Source organism: Cottoperca gobio, unplaced genomic scaffold (genome assembly GCF_900634415.1).
Source record: "Cottoperca gobio unplaced genomic scaffold, fCotGob3.1 fCotGob3_289arrow_ctg1, whole genome shotgun sequence".
Lineage (NCBI taxonomy): Eukaryota > Metazoa > Chordata > Actinopteri > Perciformes > Bovichtidae > Cottoperca > Cottoperca gobio.
Genome location: NW_021166898.1, coordinates 52,501 through 78,830, shown reverse-complemented (window position 1 = coordinate 78,830; position 26,330 = coordinate 52,501). Strand labels below are relative to the sequence as shown.

The 26,330-nt window shown below is 45.9% G+C and overlaps 1 protein-coding gene across 1 annotated transcript in view; it reads right to left on the bottom strand.

Annotated features, from left to right (window-relative positions):
• Positions 1 to 2,646: 2,646 nt before the first annotated feature.
• Positions 2,647 to 26,330, bottom strand: part of LOC115005260 (5-hydroxytryptamine receptor 2A-like) — a 45,941-nt gene continuing 22,257 nt past the window's right edge. Inside the window, exon 2 of the mRNA XM_029427056.1 lies at positions 2,647 to 2,922. Within this exon, the coding sequence (XP_029282916.1) occupies positions 2,684 to 2,922 (239 nt within the window). The 3' untranslated portion in view covers positions 2,647 to 2,683. The remainder of the gene's footprint in view (positions 2,923 to 26,330) is intronic.

The window sequence follows — 26,330 nt, the reverse complement described above, 5'->3', positions numbered from 1 at the left end:
TTTGTAGTTGTTGTGTGTCCTCTTTGTGGTTGTTTTGTGTGTCTTTGTAGTTGTTGTGTGTCTCTTTGTGGTTGTTTTGTGTGTCTTTGTAGTTGTTTTGTGTCTCTTTTTCTTTGTGGTTGTTTTGAGTCTTTTTGGTTGTTTTGTGTTATTTTTGTGTTGTTTTGTGTCTCTTTGTGGTTGTTTAGTGTCTCTTTGTGGTTGTTTAGTGTCTCTTTGTGGTTGTTTTGTGTCTCTTTGTAGTTGTTTTGTGTCTCTCTTTTCTTTGTGGTTGTTTAAGTCTCTTTTTGGTTGTTTTGTGTTTCTTTGTGGTTGTTTTGTGTCTCATTGTAGTTGTTTTGTGTCTCTTTGTGGTTGGTGTGTGTCTCTTTGTGTCTCTTTGTGGTTGTTTTGTGTCTCTTTGTGGTTGTTTAGTGTCTCTTTGTGGTTGTTTAGTGTCTCTTAGTGGTTGTTTTGTGTCTCTTTGTAGTTGTTTTGTGTCTCTTTTTTCTTTGTGGTTGTTTTGAGTCTTTTTGGTTGTTTTGTGTTACTTTGTGGTTGTTTTGTGTCTCTTTGTGGTTGTTTAGTGTCTCTTTGTGGTTGTTTAGTGTCTCTTTGTGGTTGTTTTGTGTCTCCTTGTAGTTATTTGGTGTCTCTCTTTTCTTTGTGGTTGTTTTAAATCTCTTTTGGTTGTTTTGTGTTTCTTTGTGGTTGTTTTGGTGTCTCATTGTAGTTGTTCTGTGTCTCTTTGTAGTTGTTTTGTGTCTCTTTGTGGTTGTTGTGTGTCTCTTGTGTCTCTTTGTGGTTGTTTTGTGTTTCTTTGTGGTTATTTTGTGTCTCTTTGTGGTTGTTTTGTGTCTCTTTGTGGTTGTTTTGTGTCTCTTTGTAGTTGTTGTGTGTCTCTTTGTGGTTGTTTTGTGTGTCTTTGTAGTTGTTGTGTGTCTCTTTGTGGTTGTTTTGTGTGTCTTTGTAGTTGTTTTGTGTCTCTTTTTTCTTTGTGGTTGTTTTGAGTCTTTTTGGTTGTTTTGTGTTATTTTGTGGTTGTTTTGTGTCTCTTTGTGGTTGTTTAGTGTCTCTTTGTGGTTGTTTAGTGTCTCTTTGTGGTTGTTTTGTGTCTCTTTGTAGTTGTTTTGTGTCTCTCTTTTCTTTGTGGTTGTTTTAAGTCTCTTTTTGGTTGTTTTGTGTTTCTTTGTGGTTGTTTTGTGTCTCATTGTAGTTGTTTTGTGTCTCTTTGTAGTTGTTTTGTGTCTCTTTGTGGTTGGTGTGTGTCTCTTTGTGTCTCTTAGTGGTTGTTTTGTGTCTCTTTGTAGTTGTTTTGTGTCTCTTTTTTCTTTGTGGTTGTTTTGAGTCTTTTTGGTTGTTTTGTGTTACTTTGTGGTTGTTTTGTGTCTCTTTGTGGTTGTTTAGTGTCTCTTTGTGGTTGTTTTGTGTCTCTCTTTTCTTTGTGGTTGTTTTAAATCTCTTTTTGGTTGTTTTGTGTTTCTTTGTGGTTGTTTTGTGTCTCATTGTAGTTGTTTTGTGTCTCTTTGTAGTTGTTTTGTGTCTCTTTGTGGTTGTTGTGTGTCTCTTTGTGTCTCTTTGTGGTTGTTTTGTGTCTCTTTGTGGTTGTTTTGTGTCTCTTTGTGGTTGTTTAGTGTCTCTTTGTGGTTGTTTAGTGTCTCTTAGTGGTTGTTTTGTGTCTCTTTGTAGTTGTTTTGTGTCTCTTTTTTCTTTGTGGTTGTTTTGTGTCTCTTTTTGGTTGTTTTGTGTTTCTTTGTAGTCTAACTCCTGTGCACAGATATTATACTAAATATTACAGCACATTATATAATCTTAAAACGATAAAAAAGACTGAGATGCAGGTTATTCTTCTTTCTTATATCAGAGCTTTTCTGAAGTTCTTGAGCACGTTCAGTAATCCAGCAACATTCTTATCGCTGACACTTCTTCATCGATCACTTTTCTTGCTGCTGATTCGACATTTGCATCATTCTGGTGAACAAAGCGCTGCTCGTCTTTTATCTAAAGTCAGCAGAATGCTGTCGTCTGTAAATCATGAACTGCTCTGACAATGTTCATCTATTCATGAGATAACATATCAGGGCTGTGTGCACTGCCACCTGGATCAACATGAACTTAATTAGCTTTATATGAAAGCATGCCGACTAACAAAGAGAAAAACAAATCAATTAGGACCGGAAAGTGGAAAAGTTTTTGGACGATTAGATTTCAAACAATAACTGATGGTTTGTTTTTCAGACGGCTGAAACTGCAATACATGTTCATGCTGTTTAATTTCCCTTCTCCTTTTTGTTCATAACGGCCGTGCAGAGCTAATGTGCACTCTGTCCGTCCGCGCCTCCAGCTCCACCGTCTGCAGCACCATCATTACACTTCCTGCTCATCAAGCTCCATTGACCTGCTCAGCTGGACACCAGCCAGGCAGAAGCCAATTATCAGCACACGATTGTTCGCTCACCTCCATGAAATCATAGTCATAAACGCTCCTCGTGAGCAGCTGCCCTCTCAGAGTAAGGGCTTTCTCAGTTTTGAACCGCGGCCTCGCTACAGTAAGAAACCACTTTGAACTTCTCATTATTTTATTTGTCCAAAGCGTTTCTGAATAACGTTACAAGAGGATGGCTTGTATCGTTGATCATGAAACACAAACAACCTTCAAACTTCGTCCCAGCCTAACGTGTAGCGCTAACTGTGTTGCTCCTCCTCAACATGTGGATGTATAATGAACAACGCAGTTCTTACCCACGGAGATGGTCCAAACCGCCATGATCTTCATGCGGGCCTTGGTGTGGGAGTTGAAGCGGCTGTGGTGGATCGGGTTTCGTATCCCGATGTATCGATCCAGAGAGATGGCGCAGAGGTGCATGATGGACGCCGTGGAGAACAGGACGTCCAGGTAGATCCAGATGGGACAAAAGTCAGAGGGCAGCGGCCAGCCGTAGTCTGCAGGGGGGGGTAAAATACTGTTAGTGTCCTGTTGTTAAATCCCACTGAACAGTATTTAAAAACGTGGCTTCTGTTTCATCTTCTGTTTAATAAATGTGAATTATTCCTGCACCATTATTTAAATGTATTTATTTCACTGGATGTTGGAGAAGCTTTGACTAAAGATCTTTATTGTCGATAACGACGCTGAGAATAAAACCTCTTGATTGAATCTGTTGAATTCAAACACAAATATTTTCAGGGATGATAGTTTAATATTACATAAATGTTTTTATGCTTTATCTTTTAAAGTTGGTTTATGTATAGAAGCAAAACGTGACAAGTGCACAGGGAACAGATTGAGTAAATAAATGATGATGTACATTAACACATGTTCTGCTTCTTCCTCCTTAGAGCTCTTTTAATCTCCTCTTCTTCTTCACTGGACAATTCATTTCATTCATTGTCAATTTCTTTCCAGATTAACTGAAAGATGCAATTTAAAATGTGCACTATATTTAGATGGAAACGTGATGAGTGAGAAGAAATAAAGCATATTGGCAATAACTGTGTTTTATATCCTTCGATTTCTTTTCAGTTAATTAAAATGCTTCAATGAGCTTCTTCACAAAGTTTACACGCAGCCGCTGGCATAAGAACCTCGATGGTGCGGGTCCACAGGGGCGCGATAGCATCTGGCACCTGATTGGACGAGAGCTTTCACTCCAAGAATTCAAAACGACCAACATGGCAGCTCGTTTGGAGACTTAATTAAGAAAAAAATATTTAATTAATTGGCAATTTCTTTATAGATTTTTTTAAAAGCGCGATCAAAACGTTCTTTAGATTCAGATGGAAACGTGACGAGTGAGAAGAATATATATATATATATATATATATATATATATATATATATATATATATATATATATATTCCCAGCTGTACAGATGTTTGCGTGCACACACAGAGAAATCTGACAATAGTTTGATTTACTGGAGTTCAGTTTGTTAATCGCAGTGAACTGGAAACAAAAACAACTCTAAAATGAGTTAAAATCATTAAAATGAGCAAATACTCGAGAAAAAATGTGAGAAATGTAAGTAACTAAGTGCTCGTTATTAATAATTTAAAGATATAATTGTATCTCATGACATGTCATGTCATGACCACAATGAGAGGCTCAGCCCTGGTCACCTTCACCTGTAGGAGTCAGAGCGAACACCAACATGAACACATCAGCTTCAGTCTGAGACTCGTCTGACCAGCTAATCACACGCTGATGGATGTCGTGAGTCATGTAGACGGAAACATGGCCGAAGGCTTCACAACCTGCAGATACATCCAGAGCGGAGCTACAGATGCACGGGCTGGAAGTAACATGCACACGTGTCACACACACACACACACACACACCAGCACTTCTCCCTCACGGCCGCCTGCAGCAGCACGTCTCTATATATAGATACACTCCTCCAAATTGTTCTTGAATCCACTCTGCAGAAGGAAACTACTTCATACAATATTGTGGACATTAACGTGAATGGAGGCAGATTCTGCGTCCAGCTGGAGCGGGTTTATTTGTAGAAGCAATTTCACACGAGACAGTTCAAAGGTGCAGAGCATTACCCTGGTGAAATGGAAACAGATGAAGAAGAGAGAATATGTATATTAAAAGGGACACGAGCAGGATGTACCACTCACTACAGGATGGATATATTACAGCTGTTCACTTCTCCTCCAGGTCTTCATCACGACTGCAGCAGTGAAGTCCGTCCTGCCAGAGGAGCGAGGTTTATTCTCTCACTTCATCAGTATAAGTTGTACTTCATGTTCTGCTCCCATGATGACATTTCACTTGTTATTTCACTTTAGACTGCTGGTGTACCAGATGTAAAGATGCTGAACATGAGACCAGAACAGGATTCAGAAGTCAGAGAGGACGTTAAACTGCCTGATCTGCATTTGAACATCTTCTGAGAGGAACCAGCTGCAGATGTTCTACACAATCGTCCTGAAGGTCTATACATATGATCAGTTTACCAGACAACAGGTTGAATGTTGTTTTATGTCCGTGTGACTAAGTACGACTGTGTATTATGGCAATTTCAAGAGCCAGCGTTGGGGATAATATCCAGAGAGAAACTCACAAAAACTTGAACATTTTGACTTTATAATCTGAGAATATTCAAGTTAAAACTCCCAAATCCCAAATTTATGAGAATAAAACTCTCAAAAATATAGTTTTATTTGTCAATGTCTTCACTTTGCATCGTGCAGACGTCCCTCCACGCAGCATCTGATCTCAAGGTGTCCCAGAGGACCTCTGCAGTGTCCCAGAGGACATCTGCAGTGTCTCCAGAGGACCTCTGCAGTGTCTCCAGAGGACATCTGCAGTGTCCCAGAGGACATCTGCAGTGTCTCCAGAGGACATCTGCAGTGTCTCCAGAGGACCTCTGCAGTGTCTCCAGAGGACATGTGCAGTGTCTCCAGAGGACCTCTGCAGTGTCTCCAGAGGACATGTGCAGTGTCTCCAGAGGACCTCTGCAGTGTCTCCAGAGGACATGTGCAGTGTCCCAGAGGATCCTGCTCAGTGTCTCCAGAGGACATCTGCAGTGTCCCAGAGGATCCTGCTCAGTGTCTCAAGAGGACATCTGCAGTGTCTCCAGAGGATCCTGCTCAGTGTCTCCAGAGGACATCTGCAGTGTCTCCAGAGGATCCTGCTCAGTGTCTCCAGAGGACATCTGCAGTGTCTCCAGAGGATCCTGCTCAGTGTCTCCAGAGGACATCTGCAGTGTCTCCAGAGGATCCTGCTCAGTGTCTCCAGAGGACATCTGCAGTGTCCCAGAGGACATCTGCATTGTCTCCAGAGGACATCTGCATTGTCTCCAGAGGACATCTGCAGTGTCTCCAGAGGACATCTGCATTGTCTCCAGAGGATCCTGCTCAGTGTCTCCAGAGGATACTGCTCAGTGTCTCCAGAGGATACTGCTCAGTGTCTCCAGAGGATACTGCTCAGTGTCTGAGGCTGCATCTCCTTCAGTCACACAGATTATTAACATTTGATTCTCTTTAAAAATACAAACGATTATTTCCAGTGTTTCCTTTTTGAGTGTGAACACAGAGTCAGCGCCTCCTCTGGAGCTGAGGGTCAGAGGCTGACCTTCATCGTGGTAAGGGTCCTCCTCCTCCTTCTCCTTCTCTTCCTCCTCCCCCTCATCCTCTTCTCTTCCTCCTCCTCTTCCTCCTCCTCCTCCCCCTCATCCTCCTCCTCCTCCTTCTCTACCTCCTCCTCCTCATCCTCCTCAGGCAGGTGAGTGACGACCTGATTTTCATTATTTGGGAGGAGATGACTCATCCATGTCGCTCGGCGTCACCATGGTCACCGGCAGACTCTCTTTAATCTTTTCTTTCAGCTTTTCATTTCATCGTCCTTCAATCTCTCTGTCTGCTCGTTTTCCATCTGTGAATCTTTCTGTTGCACAAACATCTTTCTTCTTCTCTCTGTCGTCTACTCTTCAGGTGGAGATGTTTACATGCAGGACTCTGAGGACCCTGAACATTGATGCCACATCTTTGTCTCAGGCGTTTCCTGTTTCTCTTGATCACCTTGGAGAAGTTCCTGCAGCTTGATTGGATGCACCTGCTCACTTCAGCTGACAGGAAGTGAGTCATGAGGTGATGTGCAGACACACAGCAGTGTTACATGGAAGGACAGAGACTTTAAATACACCTGTTGTACATGTATTATCTTCACTGCCACTCTTCCTGCTGTTTGAGTCCAATGCTGCATTTCGTGACAAGAGTCAAAGATCAAAGATTAAAACCGTTTCTGTTAGTTTAATAAAGGTTTAAAGCTCCTTATGGCTCCACACACACCTCATGTGTTCAGCTCTCCACTTTAAGTCTGTGTGCACATTATTAATAACAGTAGTAGTAATAGTTTCCAAATTCCATAGTCTTCAAAAACAGCTGCAGCGTCGTCATATTTTCTTACACAAAAGGACAGTTCAAATCCCCGTTGGCCTTTAAACCAGCGTGCGTCCACTGTGATGGAGCACTAGACGTTAAAGCTTCTGAAGTAATTGGCTGCACAGTCAGGAGGAAATAAAGTTAAATTCAATGAGCTAAAACTTGCATTCACACGAGTTTGGAGCTTTAAACTTGTGTTTGTTGTTTCCACCTGAAGAAGTCTCCAGCTGGGATGTTTCTCTACGGTTTATCTTCTGGTCTCAGTTCCCCGTTGAGAAGCACAAAGAGAAGAGAGGATCCCCCTCAGGGACTGATGGAGTATTCTGATATTACCAGCTCCCAAACCTCTTGATGGTGATGACCCAGAACCTCAGTGAATTATCTCTCACAGAGAAAATCTTTTCACACACACATAAAACCACAGAATGAACCCGCTGAGAAATGACTTTCTGTCCTCATGAAGCTGCTGCTGTGGTTTTACACTCCACATGTTGTCCCCTCGTTCCTCTCACAGACGTTCTGCTTCCCGACTTGTAAAAGCTCCACACAGGAAGGAAGGGACTGACTGACATTACTGCTCATTACTGCTCATTACCAACTGCACCAACTGCATCCACTTCACCAACTGCACCAACTGCACCAACTGCATCCACTACACCAGGGGTCGGGAACCTATGGCTCTTTCGATAACGCATTATGGCTCGCAGACAATTTTGAGCTGACATTTTTTTAACATGATTTTGATTGATGACTTTCATTTCATTCACACACTTAGATTCTTCCTCAAATGTCTTTTCCCGTGGTTGTGCCATGCATTGAATTAATTACCAAAACCGGCGGGCCAGTTATGACAGACGCATGATATTTCCTTGTGGCCGGATATAATTGCCTTGAGTTTGACAGCCGTGCAGTAAACACTGACACGTGCACATAAATGAGATAAATAGTTTATTTAATAAAAGAGCACCTGTTAAATGAAACACTGATACCGCAATTAGTAAAAAATGACCACATAAAGTTGTATTCAAATGTATTAAATATATGGCTCTCAAGGAAATATATAAAACAACTGCACCACTACACCAACTGCACCAACTACATACACTACACCAGGGGTGGCCAACCAGTCAGAGGTTAAGAGCCAAAAATGTTACTATGTTACTGCAAAGAGCCACATCATACACAGTCACTGATGCGCACCCCCCCTTCTCTCTTTTGTTCTCAGCCTTCTCTGTGCTCCCTCACTCCCCCCTCACTCTCACACAGTCAAAATTAAAATCTAAAACTTTATACACACACACACACACACACACACACACACACACACACACACACTCAAAGACCCTCCCTGCCAAAGACACACACACCCTCACACAGACGGACACACACAGCTCTGCTCAGACAGATTTATTGTAAATGTCACACACCACAATCAAGGTTTTTTATCTTCCTCTGCATGTTGCTTCTTTAAATTAGTGGGACTTCTGACATTCCTTGCCTCGAACAATCCTCCTCATATCTGGCTTGTATTCCGTTGTGGTCACTCAAAGCAATTCTTTCACACGTGTGTTAGTCAGAACAGATGGATACTTTGATTTCACGTGTTTCAGGGTAGATAACACCGACTCACAGACGTATGTTGACCCAAACATTGATAGTAGCTTGAGTGCAGCCCGTTTGACATTGGGATATTTTTTCCATTGGCACAGTTTTCCAGAACTCAAGGGTCCCTTCCCTCAGAACAGGTTTCAGTCGGTCTTCCTCAGAAAGTTCAATCATCTCCAACTGGGCCACCGCCTCGTCCGTGACTAGCGCATACCTGTCAACCCTCCCGTTTTTCCCGGGATTATCCCGTATTTATTTTAACCTTTCAGAAAAAAAAATAGGCCTAATTAAAAAAAGTGTAAAGTGGCCTCCGGTAGAGCAGGTGGCAGTATTATGTTTAACTTTAGCTGAAAAATGTTATCCGCCAGTAAACACACAGAAGAAGAAAACAGGAACAATAACACAGAAGAAGAGAACATATGATGAGAGTCACAGTGAACGGGAGATAGATGGAGACGCAGCTGTACCTGCCAAACAAGTTAAAACTTTATGCAAGTAACAAATGAGAAGAGACCTTCCCTTCTATATTAAAAACAGAGTCGGGCAAACTCGTGCTTTTTGTAAAGTGTGCCATTCAGATGTTAGCATCGCACACGGCGGAATAAGCGATGTTCCACTACACCAACTGCACCAACTGCACCAACTACACCAACTGCACCAACTACATCCACTGCACCAACTGCATCCACTACATCCACTACACCAACTGCACCAACTGCACCAACTACACCAACTGCACCAACTACATCCACTACACCAACTGCACCAACTACATCCACTGCACCAACTACATCCACTACACCAACTGCACCAACTACATCCACTACACCAACTACACCCACTGCACCCACTACACCAACTACATCCACTGCACCAACTACACCCACTACACCAACTACATCCACTGCACCAACTACATCCACTACACCAACTGCACCAACTACACCAACTGCACCAACTACACCAACTACACCAACTACATCCACTGCACCAACTGCATCCACTACACCAACTGCACCACTGCACCAACTACATCCACTGCACCAACTACATCCACTACACCAACTGCACCAACTACATCCACTACACCAACTGCACCAACTACATCCACTGCACCAACTACATCCACTGCACCAACTACATCCACTACACCAACTGCACCAACTACATCCACTACACCAACTGCACCAACTACATCCACTGCACCAACTACATCCACTACACCAACTGCACCAACTACATCCACTACACCAACTGCATCCACTACATCAACTACACCAACTGCACCAACTACATCCACTGCACCAACTACACCCACTACATCCACTACACCAACTGCACCAACTACATCCACTACACCAACTGCACCAACTACATCCACTACACCAACTGCACCAACTACATCCACTGCACCAACTACATCCACTACACCAACTGCACCAACTACATCCACTACACCAACTGCATCCACTACATCAACTACACCAACTGCACCAACTACATCCACTGCACCAACTGTATCCACTACACCAACTGCACCAACTACACCCACTACATCCACTACACCAACTGCACCAACTACACCAACTGCACCAACTACACCAACTACATCCACTGCACCAACTGCATCCACTACACCAACTGCACCAACTACATCCACTACACCAACTACACCCACTGCACCAACTACACCAACTACACCAACTACACCAGCTACATCCACTGCACCAACTACACCAACTACATCCACTGCACCAACTGCACCAACTACATCCACTGCACCAACTACATCCACTGCACCAACTGCATCCACTACACCAACTGCACCAACTACATCCACTACACCAATTGTACCAACTACATCCACTACACCAACTGCACCAACTACATCCACTACACCAACTGCACCAACTACATCCACTGCACCAACTACATCCACTACACCAACTGCACCAACTACATCCACTACACCAACTGCATCCACTACATCAACTACACCAACTGCACCAACTACATCCACTGCACCAACTACATCCACTACACCAACTGCACCAACTACACCAACTACACCAACTACATCCACTGCACCAACTACATCCACTACACCAACTGCACCAACTACACCAACTGCACCAACTACATCCACTGCACCAACTGCATCCACTACACCAACTGCACCAACTACATCCACTACACCAACTACACCCACTGCACCAACTACACCAACTACACCAGCTACATCCACTGCACCAACTACACCAACTACATCCACTGCACCAACTGCACCAACTACATCCACTGCACCAACTACATCCACTGCACCAACTGCACCAACTACATCCACTGCACCAACTGCATCCACTGCACCAACTACCACTACACCAACTACACCAACTGCACCAACTACATCCACTGCACCAACTACATCCACTACACCAACTGCACCAACTACATCCACTACACCAACTGCACCAACTACATCCACTGCACCAACTACACCATCCACTGCACCAACTGCATCCACTGCACCAACTGCCCCAACTACATCCACTACACCAACTGCACCAACTACATCCACTGCACCAATTGCACCAACTACATCAACTGTACCAACTACATCCACTACACTAACTACACCAGCTACATCCACTGCACCAACTGCACCAACTTCATCCACTGCAACAACTACACCAACTGCAACAACTACATCCACTGCACCAACTGCATCCACTGCACCAACTGCCCCAACTACATCCACTACACCAACTGCACCAACTACATCAACTGCACCAACTACACTAACTACACCAGCTACATCCACTGCACCAACTTCATCCACTGCAACAACAGTACCAACAGCACCAAAGTTTATTCTCAACATTCTGACTTATTTTATTATTTTAATATTCTAAAAATGTAGTTTTTACTGGACTGATAACAAATCACTGTGTTGTGTTATTCTCTTTTAATATTGCATTTATCAAATATACAAATCTTTGAATCCCTCTTATTATACTTATATACAGTATATCTCAAAAGTGAGTACACCCTTTAGATTTTTGCAAATATTCTGTTATATCCTTTCAGGGGATAACATTATCCTACTGAAACTTTGATATAACTTAAAGTAGTCAGTGTGCTGCTTGAATAACAGTATAGATTTATTGTCCTTTGAAAATTACTCAGTACACAGCTGTTAATGTCTAAACAGCTGGCAACAAAAGTGAGTACACCCCATAGTGAACATGTCTAAATTGTGCCCAAAGTGTCAATATTTTGTGTGACCACCATTGTTATCTAGCACTGCTTTAACCCTCCTGGGCATGGAATTCACCAGAGCTGCACAGGTTGCTTCTGGAATCTTCTTCCACTCCTCCACGACGACATCACGGAGCGCACGGATGTTGGACACCTTGCACTCCTCCACCTTCCTCTTGAGGATGCCCCACATGTGCTCAATTGGGTTTAGGTCTGGAGACATACTTGGCCAGTCCATCACCTTAACCTTCAGCTTCTTCAGCAAGGCCGTTGTCATCTTGGAGGTGTGTTTAGGGTCATTATCATGTTGGAAAACTGCCCTACGGCCCAGTTTCCGAAGAGAGGGGATCATGCTCTGCTGCAGGATGTCACAGTATATATTGGAATTCATGTGTCCCTCAATGAAATGCAGCTCCCCAGTGCCGGCAGCACTCATGCAGCCCCAGACCATGATGCTGCCACCACCATGCTTGACTGTAGGCAAAACACATTTGTCTTGGTACTCCTCACCAGGGTGCCGCCACACACGCCGGACACCATCTGACCCAAACAGGTTTATTTTGGTCTCATCAGACCACAGGACATGGTTCCAGTAACTCATGTTCTTGGATTCATTGTCTTCAGCAAACTGTTTGCGGGCTTTCTTATGCATCGGTTTCAGAAGGGGCTTCTGTCTGGGGCGACGGCCATACAAACCGATTTGATGCAGTGTGCGGCGTATGGTCTGGGCACTGACAGGCTGACATCCCACTTCTGCAACCTCTGCAGCAATGCTGGAAGCACTCGCACGTCTATTTTTGGAAACCAACCTCTGGATATGACGCTGAGCACGTGGACTCAACTTCTTTGGTCGACCCTGGCGAGGCCTGTTCCGAGTGGAACCTGTCCTGGAAAACCGCTGTATGATCTTAGCCACTGTGCTGCAACTCATTTTCATGGTGTTGGCAATCTTCTTATAGCCAAGGCCATCTTTGTGAAGCGCAATAATCCTTTTTTTCAGCCGCTCAGAGAGTTCCTTGCCATGAGGTGCCATGTTGTCCAGCATTCAGAGAGAATTGTGCCCAAAACACCAAATTTAACAGCCCTGCTTATTATTTACACCTGAATCCTTGTAACACTAACGAGTCACATGACACCAGGGCGGGAAAACAACATCATTGGGCACAATTAGGACATGTTCACTATGGGGTGTACTCACTTTTGTTGCCAGCTGTTTAGACATTAACAGCTGTGTACTGAGTAATTTTCAAAGGACAATAAATCTATACTGTTATTCAAGCAGCACACTGACTATTTTAAGTTATATCAAAGTTTCAGTAGGATAATGTTATCCCCTGAAAGGATATAACAGAATATTTGCAAAAATCTAAAGGGTGTACTCACTTTTGAGATATACTGTACATACTTGTATACATTATATACTTATAGATATACTTTAATACATTATATACTTGTATACATTTATTTAACTAAAGTCTTCCTTGGTAGCATCGCTTCCTGGACTGAAATATCATGAAAGTCATGATGGACCTAAAAACAAAAACAAAGATGTAAATGGAGTCCGATTGAAAAGCCGCTGAGGCGATAGTGTCTGGCCATCACAGTACGCTGCTCTCCTGGTTAACCGAGTGCAAACAATGCAACGCAAAATAGCAGATAACGGACTAATTGTTACAAAGTGAGAAGTTGATCACTGTCCCATCAGTATGTGTGAAACACGAGACCCAAGTACTACAGCCCTGTAATGTGCGATATCAGCTAAATGTTTGGACTCCCTGATGAACGCTTGTCCTTAAAATAAAGACATTTAAATAGTTTTAAAAGGCCTTGGAGTTTTCTTTAGACGTTACACTCGGGTCAAACATGTCCTTTAGTTTAAGGATGAAGCAGTGGAGCCAGAGGATCCAGCGAGAACAGCTGGAGGATTTCAGATTTGTCGAAGATGAACAATGTGTCAGGATTTCAGGTTGTTGGTGCGATGAGTCCAGAAGCTGCAGGAGAACAGAGTGTCGACCGCCTGAGACGAGAACAGATCGATCTCAGGGAGGTGAAACCTGCTGCACACTCTGCAGCCCCGAGGAGCAACAACAAGCTACCAGCCAAACAGAGACATGTCTCAGTGTCTGTCAGAGCTACAGGGAGCTTCACCTGGAACATGGGACTCTTTAATGCACAGCCAGAACAACTCGCCACAAAAAGTTCAACTCGTGTTGCTCTCTCACCCGAAACACAACACAGCCACCGTGTAATCTGTGAGATCATAAAGAGGTTCCTCAGGAAAGACGATTTAAAGTGAAAAAGATCATTATTAAATATTTTAGTGTTTACTCTCATTGGACCATCATTCAATGTTCAATTAGACAGGAAGGAATGTATATATATATATATATATATATATATATATATATATATATATATATATATAGATATATATATATATATATATATATATATATAGTGTATTCACTCTGACCGGCTGCTGACCGGCTGCTGACTCGGCAGCTTTACATTCAGGTTTGTCTTCAGGTCTCAAGAAGAAGACAATCTGTTTTCTAACTGTTGGCTCGCAGAGAGCCACAGCAGCTAATTACCGCTGTCCCGTCCAAAGTGTGTTCGTGTTGATAAAATATGTTTATTGTGTTGGTTTTCGAGAGCGGCGGGATGACAGCAGCGGAGAGGAGACGCAGCCAAACAATAGACGGCAGAGAGGCGAGCGTGAAGAGAAGAGGCGGGACAATGAGAAGTGAAGTGTTGTCTTCTCTGCGTAAAGTCACAATGAAAATAACAAAGGGATGATGGCAGCCACAAAGGGAAGAAACAAAGCAGATGATTAAGAACTAAAACATAAGATGAGCTGGAGGGAGGCATGAAGGCAACAAACGGTAAATAGATAAAGTGGAAATTTAATAAAAACAATTTCCTCTTCTTTGGGAACAGTTATGTGAGCGCTAGGCTGCTTTTGTTAAAGGATAAGTACTTTCTATATGTGTCAACAACTCCTGTGAAAAGACCGAAACCAACAAAGTGTCTCAACACTTCCTGACATCTCGTCTGTGGCCCATCGGGTCAAACACAAATATATAGTTTTATGTTTTGAAAAACCTTCTTTTTATCAAACTAACAGGAGTAAACAGTGCATTTGTTAGGGACTATTTTTAGAGGTGGATTAATCCACATTAGAGGCAGCAGGACGGTGTGCGGGGGATTGAAGATTGTAGAAGGGAACTTTAAAATCTAAAGAAAAAAAAAGTGTTGGTAATGTTCACTGAGCTGACGGACACATCGTCACCACGTTTGCTTTACAATATCAATCTGTGTGTCAGCTGTGCTTTCTGAACCCTTGTCCTCCTAAAGGGTGTTGATGTCCTTTTGATTTCTGTGACCTGACGTCTGTCTGTGTGAAGCTGCTAGACATCTCTTTGTATCAAAAGCATCTGTGTTTCAGGTTTCAGGGGACTGAACCTGTTTTATCTGTCGCCATCTTGTTTTTTGCAACCAGAAGTGACACAAGAGGGTGAAGCTAAGTACAAACAAGACATTTTTTGTCGACCAAAGCGTTACAATTAACTTTCATGAAGTGAAAACACAAACTGTGGAGGGGTTAAAGGTGTAAGAGGACAACACGACCTGCCAATCACAGGTAGCCCCGCCTTAAAGCAGACACTGCTTTATCCTCTATTGTACTCTAAATGTTTCCATAACTTACGAAATGAACTTCATGTTGAAGAAGACTTGAAACTACAGATTGAGACATAAATTCATCAGGAAAATGTTACTGAGGTAATAAATCAAGAGAGAAGTAGAACCAATTTCTCATAGACTTCTATAGAACCAGAGGAGTCTCCTCCTGCTGGAAGTTACAGATGACTCTCCTGCTGGATGTTACAGAGGAGTCTCCTGCTGGATGTTACAGATGACTCTCCTGCTGGATGTTACAGAGGAGGTCTCCTGCTGGATGTTACAGAGGAGTCTCCTGCTGGATGTTACAGATGACTCTCCTGCCTGGATGTTACAGATGACTCTCCTGCTGGATGTTACAGAGGAGTCTCCTGCTGGATGTTAAAGAGGAGTCTCCTCCTGGCTGGACTCCCTTCTTTCTGTTTCTTTTTCTCTTCTTCTCCCCCTCTTCTTTCTTTTCTCCGTCGTCTTTCTCCTTCTTTCTTTCTTTACAGAGGAGTCTCCTCCTGCTGGATTTACAAGAAGTCTCCTCTGCTGGATGTTACAAGAGGAGTCCCTGGCTTAATGTTACCGAGGTATTCTCCTGGCTGCCTGTCTGTTTCCATATTTTCTCCTTCTTCCTTTCTTTTTCCCTCTTCGTCCCCTGTCTTCCTTTTCTCCATCTTCTTCTCCTTCTTCTTTCTTTTTTCCCCCTTTCCCTTCTTCTTCTCCTTTCTCTTTCTTTTCCCTCTTCTTCTCCTTTTTCTTCTGGATGTTACAGAGGAGTCCATGCTGCTGATGTTACAGAGGAGTCTCAGGCGCTGGGTGTTTACAACAGAGGAGTCTCCTGCTTGATGGTTACAGAGGAGTCTCCTGCTGGATGTTACAGAGGCGTCTCCAGCTGGAATGTTACAGAGGAGTCTCCTCCTTTCCTGCTGGATTGTTACAGAGGAGTCTCCTGCTTTATGTTACAAGTATCCTCCTCTGGATTTTAACAAAGGAGCTCCTGTTCTGATTTTTATAGACGAGTCTCCTGCTGGATGTTACAGAGGAGCCTCTCCAGCTGATGTTACAGAGGATCTCCTCCTCCTCCTTATGGATGTTACAGAGGATCTCCTCCTGCTGGATTTTACGATGAGTCTCCTCTGGAATGTTCAAGCAAGTCTCCCCTGCTGGATGTACAGAGGAGTCTCCCTCCTTCTGGATGTTACAGAGGAGTTCCTCCTCCTCTGGCGTGTTAAGAGGAGTCTCTGCTGGATTGTTCATCCAAGTCTCCTTCTGGATAATACGAGGAGTCTTCTCTCCTGCTGATGTTACAGAGGAGTCTCCTTCTGCTGGAGGTTTACAGATGAGTCTCTGCTGGATGTTACAGAGGAGTCCTCCCTCCTCCAGCTTGATGTACCAAGAGGAGTCTCCTCCATCCACTGGATGTTACAGATGAGTCTCCTCCTGCTGTATGTTACAGAGGAGTCTCCTCTCCTGCTGGGTGTTACACAAGGAGCCTCCTGCTGCTGGATGTTACAAGGAGTCTCCTCCTGCTGATGTTATGAGGAGTCTCCTGCTGCTGCTTGTTGTTACAGATGTTCCTCTGCTGCTGATGTTACAGAGGAGTCCCCCTCCTCCTTCCTTGAAAAATGTTACAGAGGAGTCTCCTGCTTCGGATGTCTAGAGGAGTCTCCTCCTGCTGGATGTTACAGAGGAGTCTCCTGCTGGTTGTTACAGAGGAGTCTCCTCCTGCTGGGTGTTACGAGGAGTCCCGTGGTTCTCTCTCCCCCGTCTAAGTCCTCCTCTTTGAGTCCCCGGGAAGTTCTTAGTTTCCCCCCCTTCCCCTTTCCCCTTCCTCCCCTCTTGTCCCCGGGTGTGGTCGTCGTCGTAGGTCGGTCCCCCGAGTCCCCCCCTCTCCAGGTGTGTGGTCCGGGAAGGGGGTCCCGTCCGTGAGTGGTCCCCCTCGTGTGGTCCCCTCGTCGGGTCCCCCTCGTGCGGGGGGGTCCTCCCCCTCCCCTAGGGGGTTCTGTCTGGAGTCGGGTAGGTCCGGTAGTGTGGGGTGGGGGGGGGGGTGTAGTGGTTTTGTGGTCTTGTGATGTTTTTTTCCCTTTCTATTTTTCGCTTTTTTCTTTGTTTCCCTTCTATCTTGTCTGTCGGAGTCGAGGTAGGAGGAGAGTCCAGTCGGTGGTCTCAGTCCCGTTCCCGGGGAGTTCGTCTCCCCTTCCCCCCCCCGTCCCTCCCCCCCCCCCCCCCCCCCCGTCGTCCCCCCCCTCTTTTTAGTCCGATTCCCGCCTATTTCTTTTTTTCTCCTTTGTTCCTCTTCCTTCTTTCCTCTTTCTCCGAAGTCTCCCAGGTCTCAGGGGGGGAAGAGGGGTTTTCGTGTGTTGTTTCCCCTCTTGTGTCCATCTTTTTTTTCCCCCCCCCTTCCCCCCCCCCCCCTTCTTGATGTTACAGAGGAGTCTCCTCCTGCTGGGATGTTACAGAAGGCGTCTCCTGGCTGGATGTTACAGAGGAGTCTCCTGCCTGCTGGATGTACAGAAGGAGTCTCCTCCTTGCTGGATGTTACAAGAGGAAGTCTCCTGCTGCTGGATGTTACAGAGTGAAGTCTCCTCCTGCTGGATGTTATCAGAGGAGTCTCCGTGCACCTGCTGGATGTGTGTTACAGAGGAGTCTTCCTCTGCTGGATGCCTTACTAGAGGGAGTCTCCTCCTGCTGGATGTTGACAGAGGAGTCTCCTCCTGCTGGATGTTATAGCGGAGTCTGTCGCCTGCGGATGTTACAGAGGAGTCTCCTGCCTGCTGGATGTTACAGAGGAGTCTCCTCCTGCTGGATGTTATAGAGGAGTCTCGTGCTGCTGGATGTTACAGAGGAGTCTCCTCCTGCTGGATGCTATAGAGGAGTCTCTGCTGGACTGCTGACAGAGGAGTCTCCTCCTGCTGGATGTTATAGAGGAGCTCTTGTGCTGCTGGATGTTACAGAGGAGTCTCCTCCTGCGGATGTGTGCAGAGGAGTCTCCTGCTGCTGGGATGTTAGAGGAGTCTTCTCCGCTGGATGTTACAGAGGAGTCTCTTCTGCTGGATGTTACAGAGGAGTTCTCCTCCTGTGGATGTTACAGAGGAGTCTCCTCCTGCTGGATGTTACAGAGGAGTCTCCTGCTGGATGTTACAGAGGAGTCTCCTCCTGCTGGATGTTACAGAAGAGTCTCCTCTGCTGGATGTTACAGAGGAGTCTCCTGCTGCTGGATGTTACAGAGGAGTCTCCCCTGCTGGCTGTTACAGAGGAGTCTCCTGCACCTGGATGTTACAGAGGAGTCTCCTTCTGCTGGATGTTACAGAGGAGTCTCCTCCTGCTGGATGTTACAGAGGAGTCTCCTCCTGCTGGATGTTACAGAGGAGTCTCCTGCTGGATGTTACAGAGGAGTCTCCCTCTGCTGGATGTTACAGAAGATCTCCTCTTGGCTAGAGGATGTCTACCAGGATTCCTCTTGCTGGATGTACAGATTAGTCCTCCTGCTGGATGTTACAGATTGTCTACAAGATTAGTCTCCTCCTGTGGATGTTACAGATTAGTCTCCTCCTGCTGGATGTTACAGAAGAGTCTCCTCTTGCTGGATGTAACAGAGGAAGTCTCCTCCTGCTGGAGTTACAGACGAGTCTCCTGCTGGATGTTACAGAGGAGTCTCCTCCTGCTGGATGTTACAGAGGAGTCTCCTCCTGCTGGATGTTACAGAGACTGCAGGTTTAAGACTCTTCACGTCGTCTTCACTCTTTAGATCCGGAGGTTGCTGCTTGGCAGTTTATTAAACAAAATGTTTGTCAATTTAAAAGATAATTTTTCATATCAATAAAGTCGCAGAACGAGGGAAGAAGTCTTAAAAGAGTCTTAAGAGAGACTTGTTTGGTCCCCATAAGGGGCGGGACAGATGAAGCTACATCAAGCAGCTGGTTAGCTCAGCATAAAGACTTGAAACAGGGTGGAAACAGCTGGCCTGGCTCTGAACAGAAGTCCGTTAAAGAGGACTTCTTTAAGTAACCAGAGGAGTCTCCTGATGGAGGTTACAGAGATGCAGCTTTAAGACTCTTCTGCATCGGCGTCACGTCTCATGATCTCCTGATGACCATCCTAACAAACAAACATACTGTGTAGTCAGACGACGTATTTCAGCGTCTCTGATCCAGTTGAGAGTTATTACACTTGTGTTTCTCATCCACACAGACTTCATATGAACCAGAAGTTCTGCTTCAGCACAGAGCGATGTGATTTGCTAACGCAGCTGAAGCTGTTTGATAACCGACAAACAACTTCTGCACTTGAACAACATCCATGACGTGCTCACTGGCCCAGTTCACACCTGTTGTTTGATGAATGTTTGAAGACACCTGGAAGCCAGAACTTTAACCTCAGTGTTGTTCCTGACTTCATGTGGAGGTTACAGGAGCTGACATAAACGTGTCGCAGCAGCTGCCTGAGTGTGAAGACGGGAGGTGAATGTAAAGTCAAAGACAGGAGGAGGTCAGCGAGCAGCAAAGCGTCCAACGACATGTTGAATACTAAAGTGTGTTCTCACATTATATATCATACACATGGAGCTCAGACTGAGGCTGAATGTGTTTCATAGAGAAGCTACTGAATCCTTCAGCAGAAGCTGCATATTTGACAATTCATCATTTTAAAACTTAAACTATACAACTTGTACTTTAAGTACTTTAACTACCTTTTACTGCAGTACCAGGACTTGTACTTTGAGTACTTTAACCAGTACCAGTACTTGTACTTTGAGTACTTTAACCAGTACCAGTACTTGTAATTTAAGTACTTTAACTACCTTTTACTGCAGTACCAGGACTTGTACTTTGAGTACTTTAACCAGTACCAGGACTTGTACTTTGAGTACTTTAATCAGTACCAGTACTTGTACTTTGAGTACTTCAACCAGTACCAGTACTTTAAGTACATTTTACTGCAGTACCAGTTGTTGTACTTTGAGTACTGTTGCTGCAGTACCAGTACTTGTACTTTGAGTATTGTTGCTGCAGTACCAGTACTTGTACTTTCAGTGCATTTGACTGCAGTACCAGTACTTGTATTATCAGTACATTTGACTGCAGTACCAGTACTTGTACTTTGAGTACTTTGCTGCAGTATAGCCAGTTGAACTCTTGCTCCCTCCTCAGAAACATGAGAATGTATTTTCTAAGTGTTTTCCAAGTCAACAGAGATTCTTCACAAGTTCTCTGAGTTACAAACCTTCTGCTTCATCATTTCTCTCAGATGAAGGTGAAACTCTCTGCGTGGTGTTGATGTTGATGACTGTAATCAGTGCAGCAGCCACAACGAACACACTGACCACGTTAAATACACACTCCCTTCAGCAGCACTTCATCAGACGGAGAAACGTCACTGATGGAGCTGGACTGTGAACCTCGGTGCTCGTGGAGTCAGTGATGTTCACGGATCCTGCAGAGACATGTCTCTCTTTACTGTGTCTGTGATGCTCTGACAGCAGAGTTTGTTTTCATTTCAGTTTATTACAGAATTAAAAGACCTTTTGTCTTTTTTTGTTAGCCGTCTCTTGTAATTCCTTCACTTCCCTGCTGTGTTGCAGCGCAGACAGAGGAGATAAGACATGAGCGTTAGGTCGACACAAACATTTATCACCTCCACCGATGACTTGTTCGGCTGGATTTCTTAAAGGCTGCAGCACGTGCCGAGGAAGACAGAGGAAACAGCACAAACATGAATATCCTCAGTTGCTCTCCCTAAGTTTTCTTCCATTTTTCCCCATTTAATTATGGGGTTTCTTTTAGGAAGTTTGTCCTTGTGCGATGCAAGGGTCCGAGGACAGAGGGTCCGAGGACAGAGGGTCTAAAGACAGAGGGTCTAAAGACAGAGGGTCTGAGGACAGAGGGTATGAGAACAGAGGGTCTAAGGACAGAGGGTCTGAGGACCGAGGATCTAAGGACAGAGGGTGTAAGGACAGAGGGTCTAAGGACAGAGGGTCTGAAGACAGGGGGTCTGAGGACAGAGGGTCTGAGAAAAGAGGGTCTAAGGACAGAGGGTGTAAGGACAGAGAGTCTGAGGACATAGGGTCTGAGGACAGAGGATCTACAGACAGAGGGTCTGAGGACAGAGGGTCTGAGAAAAGAGAGTCTGAGAAAAAAGAGTCTGAGAAAAGAGGGTCTAAGGACAGAGTGTGTAAGGACAGAGGGTCTGAGGACAGAGGGTCTAAGGACAGAGAGTTTAAGGACAGAGTGTGTGAGGACAGAGAGTCTGAGGACAGAGGGTCTGAGGACAGAGCGTGTAAGGACAGAGGGAGTAATGACAGAGGGTCTAAGGACAGAGGGTCTGAAGACAGGGGGTCTGAGGACAGAGGGTCTGAGAATAGAGGGTCTAAGGACAGAGGGTCTGAGAACAGAGGGTCTAAGGACAGAGGGTGTAAGGACAGAGGGTGTAAGGACAGAGAGTCTGAGGACAGAGGGTCTGAGGACAGAGGGTCTAAGGACAGAGGGTCTGAGGACAGAGGATCTGAGGACAGAGGGTCTAAAGACAGAGGGTCTGAGGACAGAGGGTCTAAGGACAGAGGGTGTAAGGACAGAGGGTCTACAGACAGAGGGTCTAAAGACAGAGGGTCTGGGGATAGAGGGTCTTAGGACAGAGGGTGTAAGGACAGAGGGTCTGAGAACAGAGGGTGTAAAGACAGAGGGTGTGAGGACAGAGGGTCTAATGACAGAGGGTCTAATGACAGAGGGTATGAGTACAGAGGGTCTGAGGACAGAGGGTCTGAGGACAGAGGGTGTAAGGACAGAGGGTCTGAGGACAGAGGGTCTGAGGACACAGGGTGTAAGGACAGAGGGTCTAAAAACAGAGGGTCTGATGAGAGAGGGTCTGAGGACAGAGGGTCTGAGAAAAGAGGGTCTAAGGACAGAGTGTGTAAGGACAGAGGGTCTGAGGACAGAGGGTCTGGGGACAGAGGGTCTGGGGACAGAGTGTGTAAGGAAAGAGGGTCTGAGAACAGAGAGTCTGAGGACAGAGGGTCTGAGAACAGAGGGTCTGAGGACAGAGAGTAAGGACAGAGGGTCTAAAGACAGAGGGTCTAAGGACAGAGGGTCTGAGAACAGAGGGTCTAAGGACAAAGGGTCTGAGGACAGAATGTCTGAGGACAGAGGGTGTAAGGACAGAGGGTGTAAGGACATAGGGTCTAAAGAAAGAGGGTCTACAGACAGAGGGTATGAGGATAGAGGGTCTGAGGATAGAGGGTGTAAGGAAAGAGGGTGTAAGGAAAGAGGGTCTGAGAACAGAGGGTGTAAAAACAGAGAGTCTGAGGACAGAGAGTCTCAGGACAGAGGGTCTGAGGACAGAGGGTCTGAGGACAGAGGGTCTAAGGACAGAGGGTCTGAGAACAGAGGGTCTCAGGACAGAGGGTCTAAGTACAGAGGGTCTGAGGACAGAGGGTCTAAGGACAGAGGTTCTGAGAACAGAGGGTCTAAAGAAAGGGGGTCTGAGAACAGAGGGTCTGAGAACTAAGGGTCTGAGAAAATAGGGTTTAAGGACAGAGGGTCTGAGGACAGAGGGTGTAAGGACAGAGGGTGTATGGACAGAGTGTCTAAAGACAGAGAGCCTACAGACAGAGGGTCTGAGGACAGAGTGTGTAAGGACAGAGGGTGTAAGGACAGATGGTTTGAGGACAGAGGGTCTGAGGACAGAGGGTCTAACGACAGAGGGTCTTAGGACAGAGGGTTTAAGGACAGAGGGTCTGGGGACAGAGGGTCTAAGGACAGAGGGTCTAAGGACAGAGGGTCTGAGAACAGAGGGTCTGAGAACAGAGCGTGTAAGGACAGAGGGAGTAAGGACAGAGGGTCTAAGGACCGAGGGTCTGAGGACAGAGAGTCTAGGGACAGAGGATCTAAAGACAGAGGGTCTAAAGACAGAGGGTCTAAAGACAGAGGATCTAAGGACAGAGGGTATGAGAACAGAGGGTCTAAGGAAAGAGGGTATGAGAACAGAGGGTCTAAGTACAGAGGGTCTAAGTACAGAGGGTCTGAGAACAGAGGGTCTGAGAACAGAGCGTGTAAGGACAGAGGGAGTAAGGACAGAGGGTCTAAGGACCGAGGGTCTGAGGACAGAGGGTCTGAGGACAGAGAGTCTAGGGACAGAGGGTATGAGAACAGAGGGTCTAAGGACAGAGGGTCTGAGAACAGAGGGTCTCAGGACAGAGGGTCTAAGTACAGAGGGTCTGAGGACAGAGGGTCTAAGGACAGAGGTTCTGAGAACAGAGGGTCTAAAGAAAGGGGGTCTGAGAACAGAGGGTCTGAGAAAATAGGGTTTAAGGACAGAGGGTCTGAGGACAGAGGGTCTGAGGACAGAGGGTGTAAGGACAGAGGGTGTATGGACAGAGTGTCTAAAGACAGAGAGCCTACAGACAGAGGGTCTGAGGACAGAGTGTGTAAGGACAGAGGGTGTAAGGACAGATGGTTTGAGGACAGAGGGTCTAACGACAGAGGGTCTTAGGACAGAGGGTGTGAGGACAGAGGGTCTGAGGACAGAGCGTGTAAGGACAGAGGGAGTAATGACAGAGGGTCTGAGGACAGAGGGTCTAAGGACAGAGGGTCTGAGGACAGAGGGTCCAAAGACAGAGGGTCTGAGAACAGAGGGTGTAAAAACAGAGAGTCTGAAGACAGAGGGTCTGAGGACAGAGCGTGTAAGGACAGATGGAGTAATGACAGAGGGTCTGAGGAAAGAGGGTCTAAGGACAGAGGGTCTGAGGACAGAGGTTCTGAGGACAGAGGGTCTGAGGACAGAGCGTGTAAGGACAGAGGGAGTAATGACAGAGGGTCTGAGGACAGAGGGTCTAAGGACAGAGGGTGTAAGGACATATGGTCTGAGGACAGAGGGTCTGAGGACAGAGCATGTAAGGACAGAGGGAGTAATGATAGAGGGTCTGAGAACAGATAGTCTGAGGACAGAGGGTCTAAGGACAGAGGGTCTAAGGATAGAAGGTCTAAGGACAGAAGGTCTGAGAACTAAGGGTCTGAGAACTAAGGGTCTGAGAATATAGGGTCTAAGGACAGAGGGTCTGAGGACAGAGGGACTGAGGACAGAGGGTCTAAAGACAGAGGGTCTACAGACAGAGGGTCTGAGGACAGAGGGTCTAAGGGCAGAGTGTGTAAATACAGAGGGTCTGATGACAGAGGGTCTGAGAAAAGAGGGTCTGAGAAAAGAGGGTCTGAGGACAGAGGGTGTAAGGACAGAGGGTCTGAGTACATAGAGTCTAAGGACAGAAAGTCTAAAGACAGAGGGTCTTAGGACAGAGGGTCTAAGAACAGAGTGTGTAAGAACAGAGGGTGTAAGGACAGATGGTCTGAGGACAGAGGGTCTAAGCACAGAGCGTCTGAGGACAGAGGGTCTGAGGACAGAGGGTCTGATGACAGAGGGTCTGAGGACAGAGGGTCTGATGACAGAGGGTCTGAGGATAGAGGGTCTGAGGATAAAGGGTGTAAGGACAGAGGGTCTGAGGACAGAGGGTCTGAGGACAGAGGGTCTAAAGACAGAGGGTCTGAGGACAGAGGGTCTAAGAACAGAGGGAGTTATGACAGAGGGTCTGAGGACAGAGGGTCTAAAGACAGAGGGTCTAAGGACACAGGGTCTGATGACAGAGGGTCTGATGACAGAGGGTCTGAGGATAACGGGTCTGAGGATAAAGGGTGTAAGGACAGAGGGTCTGAGGACAGAGGGTCTGAGGACAGAGGGTCTAAGGACAGAGGGTGTAATGACAGAGGGTCTAAAGACAGAAGGTCTAATGACAGAGTTTCTGAGGACAGAGGGTCTAAAGACAGAGAGTGTAAGGACAGAGGGTCTAAAGACAGAGGGTCTACAGACAGAGGGTCTGAGGAAATAGGGTTTAAGGACAGAGTGTGTAAATACAGAGGGTCTGATGACAGAGGGTCTGAGAAAAGAGGGTCTGAGGACAGAGGGTGTAAAAACAGAGTCTGAGGACAGAGGGTCTGAGTACATAGAGTCTAAGGACAGAGGGTCTAAAGACAGAGGGTCTTAGGACAGAGGGTCTAAGAACAGAGTGTGTAAGAACAGAGTATGTAAGGACAGAGGGTCTGAGGACAGAGGGTCTGAGAACAGAGGGTCTGAGGACATAGGGTCTAAAGACAGAGGGTCTGAGGACAGAGGGTCTAAGAACAGAGGGAGTAATGACAGAGGGTCTGAGGACAGAGGGTCTGATGACAGAGGGTCTGATGACAGAGGGTCTGAGGATAAAGGGTGTAAGGACAGAGGGTCTGAGGACAGAGGGTCTGAGGAGAGAGGGTCTGAGGACAGAGGGTCTGAGGACAGAGTGTCTAAGAACAGAGTGTATAAGAACAGAGGGTGTAAGGACAGAGGGTCTGATGACAGAGGGTCTGATGACAGAGGGTGTAAGGACAGAGGGTCTGAGGACAGAGGGTCTAAAGACAGAGGGTCTGAGGACAGAGGGTCTGAGGACAGAGGGTCTGAGGACAGAGGGTCTAAAGACAGAGGGTCTAAGAACAGAGGGAGTAATGACAGAGGGTCTGAGGACAGAGGGTCTAAAGACAGAGGGTCTAAGGACAGAGGGTCTGATGACAGAGGGTCTGATGACAGAGGGTCTGAGGATAACGGGTCTGAGGATAAAGGGTGTAAGGACAGAGTGTCTGAGGACAGAGGGTCTGAGGACAGAGGGTCTGAGGACAGAGGGTGTAATGACAGAGGGTCTAAAGACAGAAGATCTAAGGACAGAGGTTCTGAGGACAGAGGGTCTGAGGACAGAGGGTGTAAGGACAGAGGGTCTGAGGGCAGAGGGTCTAAGGACAGAGGGTCTAAGGACAGAGGGTGTAAGAACAGAGCGTGTAAGGACAGAGAGTCTGACGACAGAGGGTCTGAGGACAGAGGGTCTGAGGACAGAGGGTCTAAAGACAGAGGGTGTAAG